Here is a 7,103-nt window from a genome sequence, read left to right on the forward strand (position 1 = left end):
CCTGTTATGTGGTTCAGGAGGGGCTGGGAGAAGGTGACACGTAACCCTGGTACTGCTGTGAGAGGGGACTTGGGTCAATTCAATTTATAATTTATGTGTCTGTTTAGATTTTAGGTTGATGGCCACCCTAAATGATCAGTATATTCATGAGGCTTTCTACAAGGCATAGTGTTTCACTATCAGAATGAATTCCCTCTATGTGGTATTCAGAGCCACTGTTTAGGAGAAATGGGGTTTTAAAGAGGAGCTTCTTGACTGACATGCTGCCTTGTTATTTTTAACCCAGTAATAGGCGTGGCAGTGCTGCTGAATTTTCAGTCTTTCACCTCATGACCAGGATTTTGGAAGCTACTAACAGTTTGTTTTTACCTCTGCCTCCTGGTAAGTTTTGGTTCTTTTGGGGTAATAAATTTGTTCTTTCTTTTGCACATGGTCTCGAGATCTTGGCACATCATGAGTTTAATAATGACACTAGGGTGTGAGAAATTGTGTGTCTAGTGTCATTGTGAGAGTTGGGCCCTGTGGTTGACCTCTGCTTATCATATCTCCCCGACTAATAAACTGTTATGTAGCTTCTTACTAACTTTAGGGAGCATAGGCTGGTCCCCACGCAACTTTCTAGAATAATTTGAACCAGTGGAGCTGACTCAGGGAGTTCTTTCTCTGATGTCTTCATTCCTAGTTTATCTGATTAAGATATACGAAGGTTAACACTCGAAGGAAATGGGTCTGGTTTGTTGCCAGGGATTGAGCTTTTTCTCATGTACGGTGAAGCTAAATATTGCCCTTAGGATTTTGAAACAAGACCAAGTCAGTCCTCAAAACACCACTGAGACATATGTATGCAGTCATTTGTTTAATTAGTCACTTGCTTATTTAGTCACATCTATTGAGCAGCTACTACCTGTCAGGCAATGTGCTCAAAATAAGAGCAATTACAATGATTAGTAAGAGCTGAGTTGGAAAGATATGTATAGAAATCACTATCCATTATAAAAAATAAGCTCCTACTTGTTATGAGCGGCCTGCCTTACATTTGTCACATATAAGATCCCATTTAAAAAATGTGGCAAGAACACTTCAGCAATGTTTAAGTAGATCATGAAATCTACCCTCTCAACAAATGTTTAAGTGCAGAATACAATATTGTGAATTATAGGTATAGCAGATACCTAGAATCTATTCATCTTATATAACTGAAGCCTTTTTTTTTTTTTTGAGAGGTTTTCACTATAGTGTGCGTGCACTCGCCAGACAGACAGAGAGAGACATAGAGACAGAAAGCGAGAAATCACCTCCCAGAGGGGATGGTCACGCCGCAATCCCTTCTCCTCCATTCTCCTCTCAGGATCTTGGGCACGCATGCACACGCACCCGGCGTGAGTTTTAAGCCACCGGGTTCGGGACGTGAACCGCGGTCAACTACGTGGGAGTCCAGCGACATAGCCATTACGCTAACTGCTGGTTCCCTATAACTGAAGCTTTATACCTGTTGAACAGAAGTTCCCCTTTTCTCTATCCTCTAGTAACCACTATTCTTTTTGTTTCTATGAGTTTGACTATTTTAGATACCTCATTATGTGTGGAATCATGTAGTATTTGTCCTCCTGTGATTGGTTTATTTCACCTAGCAAAATGCCCTATAGGTTCATCCATGTTAATACATACAGCAGGATTTTTTCCAGTTTCCCATGGAAGTCTGAAGTCTCTTTGTAGAAACTGTTCCCTTCTGATCCAGGTTTCTTTTCCCTTCAGCAAAATCGTCTCCACCCCCATAACCCTTTAACCTGGGCATATGGACTTTATCGAGCTCTTCTCTTCTCTCTTGCTTTCTTCTACAGAGTTACAGGCATATGAAACTCTAGAGCCATTTTCCATTGAACAAGCTTTGCCCTCTTTTTGCTTGGGAAGGGATGCAAGAGGAAGGGAATGTATACTAGGAAACCTACCAGAGGCCTGGCCTGATACTTAGTTGTGAAGGACAAAGAAGGAAAGTTGGCCCGTGTTTTTAAGAAATTTACATGACTCCAGGTGCCAAGCACTGGGCTGGGTGTTTCATTAACTGGATCCAATTCATTCCCTCTGGGATGCTGGAGATGGTGGCTGTGTTTACCCTCCTGGATCTCTCATCCTAGGTTTTCATACACTGCACACAATCCTTGGGGTCCACTGTCTCCCTTTGCATAACCTGCTGCATTACATCGATAATGGAGTGTTGCTTCTCACCGAAACTGCTGTCACAAGGCTTATGAAAGGTAAGAGGCTCTGGGCTGCCACAGTGCTAGTGCCAGCCTGAGCACCACTAGGGCTGGCTCCCTGGGTGTGCGACCTCTGCATCCACACAGGGCCTGGTGCACTCAGAAAGGTCCCACGCTTGGCTGAGTACTCTGCATTAAATCTTGAAATTAAAGAAGTTTAAAGCTTATTTCTTTCATGAGAAAGAAACATACACACACACACACACACACACACATACACACAGGCATCCCCAATAGGGTACTCATGCCACGACTCATCCCCAACTTCAGCCAGCCAGGACTATGGGCTCGTGTGTGTCCAGTGTGTTCAGGGAGACCCTGGGAGAGGAACCACATGAGGCTTCCCATGTGGCCTCAGCATTGTGGAGGACTGTGTCACTATTGCACCACTGTGGCTCTCCACATTTTGAAATGTTTAGTAATAGTTGAACAAGAGCCTTCTCATTTTCATCTTGCACTGGATCTCACAATTGATGCAGCTGGTCCTGTTGAGTATAGTCCATTTCCTGTAACCATCCTTTGGACCAACTTAAAGTGCCTTAGTACTTAAAGAGGCCCCAGGGGACTTTTTAGTGTACCCACAGCCATTAGGTTCATTTTCTGTACACAAGGGTACTTGAGGATAGAAGATTCTCTAAGCTTGTTTCTCAAAAAAGAGTCATAAAATGGCTTAATTTCTGGGAAATGGCTTTCTGTTGATTAACTCTGTCATCTCAAGGTTAGGCTTGAAGTGCACTGCTTATATACATCTGAATTTTAAATAAGGTCTGTAGTATAGTGCTAACTTAAATTATTTAACTGTATTATTTTAATAGATGAGTTTTGTTAATATATAGTAAAGCATTGGCATTACTTGAAGTACCTTCTGTTTTAAGTTAGTAAAATTGCTTTGTGACTGCCAGCCTGTTACAGAAAAATCTTTAATTTAATTTATTTTTTAGAGAGATTTTTGCTAAAGGGTGCATATGTCTGAGTGACAGAGAAAGACAGGGGAGAGAAAGTAAGAAATTAACCCCTGGGGAGATTGCCACACTGCAGTCCCTTCTCTTTCATTCTCCTCCTTGGATGTTGGGCACACGTGCATACGTGCCTGGTGTGAGTTCAAGCTGCTTGGTCTTGGACTTGAACTGCAGTTGGTTATGTGAAAATCCAGGGCCGTAACCATTATGACACCTGCTGGCCACAAAAAATTCTTTTATTCAGAGTCACAAAGTAAAAATTTCAAGGTGTATTAGAGTAGCTTGAGAATATGAGGTTGGGACATGTATTGCCGGGATAGACTCGTCTAAGTATTCATAACTTGCAGAGTATTAAAATGGATATTTCTGCTTTGCCAATCCCTAACTTTCTTGTAGATCTGGACAATACAGAGAAAAATGAAAAACTAAAATTTAGCATCATTGTGCGGCTTCCTCCGGTAATCCTAAAATAGATTTTATTTTCTCCCTGGGTTTTGGCATGACTCTCCTTCGATTTCTTCTTAAAAGAAGAGCATTTGCTTGCTTTGGGATAAAGTCAATGGAATTGCTTCACTTTTCAGCTTTCCAAGAAACCCCATCCTTCCCCACCCCTCTGTCTGCTGTTCCCTGCTGGGCCTACACAGAGCTTGCTCCTCTGGCTTCGTCCTGCCTTGACACAGGTAGCTGAGCACAATTACTGAGCACACTTACCCGCTTTCTTCTCTCAGGAAACCACAGTAATATTTACATCTGAGTCTGAGGCGGGGGTGGTGGGGGGGAAAGGGGAAACATGTGCTTTTGGCATTTTAACTGATAAGAAATGTAAAGGCAGGTGAGGTCAGAAGGTTTTGGAACTGCATTTCCCTCTACTGAATTTCTACCACAGCAGGAAAATATTCCGAGGTCAAAGGAAGAATGACAAATATGAGGAAAAGAGTTATAAAGACACTCCCTGTGGGTGTTTTTTTTTTTTTTTTTTTAATTTTAGCTATTAGCTTTTCTGAGTTGGAAATACTGTGAAAAAATGAAATTGCACAGCAAGGATTTTTCTCTGACTGCAAACTTCCTGACCCTATGAGGCTAACTGTGTCTGCTGTTTACGTACCTCGAGCTCTGGCAACTTTTACATTGTCTTCCTACAAAGAGGATGTCCATTGCCTTTCTGGACGTAATGGGCTTGCTTTCAACAGCCCCAACCTCTTGCTTACTCAAGTAGAAGCAGGAAGAGAAAACAGCATATTTTCCATGGCTAGATCTCTCTGGGGAATGTTTCTGAACATTTGGCTTTCTCTCCAGATTTGACCCCACACATACACACTCTTAGGGAATTTAATTTTCCTAGGCAAGACAATGACAGAGAAGTTGATAAAAAGTCATTATCTACAACCTTCAGTTTCCTCTCAAAACCTCACTTAAAGTTGCCATGCCCAAATCTAGTTTTGCAGAGTAAACTCCATTTTAGAGAAAAAATTGGTAACATCGTTGTATAAACTACATTCCTTAAGGTAGCTTTGGAGGGAGTGTTTATTCAAAATGCTGAGGCATACCTCAAAAGAACATGGCCTTTCTCTAAGAGGCATTTATCATGAAGGGCCTGCTGTTCAGGCTAACTAGCTACTTTAAGATACTTGTTTTGCTATAGGGCATACATGCTCACCAGAGAGAGAAACAGAGAGAGAGGGAATGTGAGAAAGCACCCCTTGTTGGGGGGATGGCCATGAATTCCTTCTTCTCTACACTGACGTTTTTCAGCTGCTGGTCCAGGACTTGAACTGCGCTCTCAGCTATGTGGGACCCAGCCACCTTAACCACCATGACATTTGCTGGCCCCTGGAATACCAGAATACTACTTCTAAAATTTGTGTGTGTGTGTGTGTGTGTGTGTGTGTGTGTGTGTAAAACGTGACTGGATTCCCACATGGCCAACCACGGTTTGAGTCTTGAAACTGGTGGGTTCAAAATCATGCTGAGTGTGCGTGTGCCCAAGATCCGAGAATGGAGTAGAAGGGATTGCGGCATGGCCATCACCCCTGGGGGAGTGATTTCTCTCTTACCCTCTCTCTCTCTGGTGAGCGCACACATCCTATGGCAAAAACCTCTTAAAAAAAGAATATTTTTTTAATGAAGTGTGAGATATATTTTTCTGTACCTATTTTTCAATTTGTACAAAAGCTCATTGGTCAGAAGATCTGCCGACTTTGGGATCATCCTATGAGTTCTAACATCATTTCACGGAACCATGTGACGCGGCTGCTTCAGAACTACAAGAAACAGGTGAGAAAGCAGAGCTGACGAAATGTGTTTTACATTGGTGCTTGTTTGGGAGAAACAACTAATACCAGAGTGGTTTCCCTTTTAGACTCGGAATTCTATGATTGACAAGTCATCATTCAGTGTAGAATTTCTGCCTCTGAACTACTTCATTGAAATTCTGACAGATCTAGAATCCTCCAATAAAGGTAATTCACTCCTCTGTTCTTAGGGTTTTCCTGCTTTTCCCATGATACATTCATGCCCTATTTATTTGTATACTATTCTCTTTTCAAAATACTCCTTACTTAAACGTAGGTTCTTACGGCATTTTCTTTTCATTAGCAATACACAGCTTACTACCCAGAGTAAATTACCAATAGAATAATCACCTTTGAAGTTTTAAAAGGATTTAAAGGGGCTTCAAGTCCATTTGGTTGATGGAAATGCTCTTTCTTGGTGCTGAGGTTTAATAAATTTTAAGAATACATTCTCAGAATAATATGTTTTACTAAAATATAAAATAATTGTGATTTCAACAAGCTGTGGGCACAAGGTTAGAAATGTTCCATGACTCCATAGTAATCTTTTCTCTCTCTCTCTCTCTTTTTCTTTCCCAGCTCTGTATGCTTTTGACGGACATGACAATGTGGATGCAGAATTTGTAGAGGAGGCAGCTCTGAAACACACAACAATGCTTTTAGGCTTGTAGAAGAGAAAACATTGGATCCGATTCCAATGTTTTTAATGTTGCTCATTGGCTTTACTCCTGTCAAGAATCCTTTAGCAAAATTTAAAATTGGTAACAAACATCTAAATATATCATTGAGTCATCTGAATTTCAGTTTGGTGTTCATTAAGAGAGAGCTAAACTAACATACCTCATTCTAATTTTGAACAGCCAAACCACCCAAATGTAGAGAAGTAATAAACAGCCCAAGAAGGCAAACAGTTGCATACGTGATGCCCTTCCAAGGGTCTCATACTCCTAGTAGCTTAACAAGCCAAAAGCTAGCTTCTGTTTTACTCTAAAATAAGATTTGTTTTAAAAACATAGGAAACGGTGCTTGAAAAGCAACCACTAGATGTCCCATTGAAAATAACATAACAAGCAGAAAAACTGGATGTTGCATAAGAATTCTATTTGGAAAGAGGATACTTTTTAAAAAATTGACTTTGGACTATATCAAGTCTGTTATATCCAATACAAAATAATTTGTAATATACAATGATTTGTACCTATAGTATTTAGAGTGAGGTTTATCTTTGTGATAGTCCAAATGGAACTGTATTTAATTTTTTATATTTATAAAGTTCGATTTAATAATATACTATCATTAAAAAAATGAGACATTGAAAATTTTGGCCTGACTCCCTATTTGTTGAATATTAGCCCTGTATTTGAGCCAGGACTCATGAATCCATGAACATATTTCTCCAAAGGCATCGGGACACCTAATTCTACCATTTTTCTCCGCCCCCCCTCCCTTCTGCAGTGACTTCATTCTGACCATTAATACAGTTGCTGTCAGGGGTCAGCCCATAACCCTTTGTCTCTTTTTATACCATTTTCCTTAGTTAACTTAATACAGTTATTCATTTCTTAACAATGGGGATATATTCTGAGAAATATGTT

General features: G+C 40.6%; 1 protein-coding gene across 1 annotated transcript in view; it reads left to right on the top strand.

Moving 5' to 3' along the window:
• The window catches only part of GSAP (gamma-secretase activating protein), a 111,855-nt gene extending 105,034 nt beyond the window's left edge, over positions 1-6,821 (top strand). Inside the window, 7 exon segments of the mRNA XM_027773350.1 lie at positions 287-381; positions 2,136-2,255; positions 3,614-3,675; positions 3,799-3,897; positions 5,390-5,491; positions 5,577-5,676; positions 6,088-6,821. Of these exon segments, the coding sequence (XP_027629151.1) occupies positions 287-381; positions 2,136-2,255; positions 3,614-3,675; positions 3,799-3,897; positions 5,390-5,491; positions 5,577-5,676; positions 6,088-6,179 (670 nt within the window). The 3' untranslated portion in view covers positions 6,180-6,821.
• The last annotated feature ends 282 nt before the right edge of the window (positions 6,822-7,103 follow it).

Source organism: Tupaia chinensis, unplaced genomic scaffold (genome assembly GCF_000334495.1).
Source record: "Tupaia chinensis unplaced genomic scaffold, TupChi_1.0 Scaffold000044_1, whole genome shotgun sequence".
In the NCBI taxonomy this organism is placed as follows: domain Eukaryota; kingdom Metazoa; phylum Chordata; class Mammalia; order Scandentia; family Tupaiidae; genus Tupaia; species Tupaia belangeri.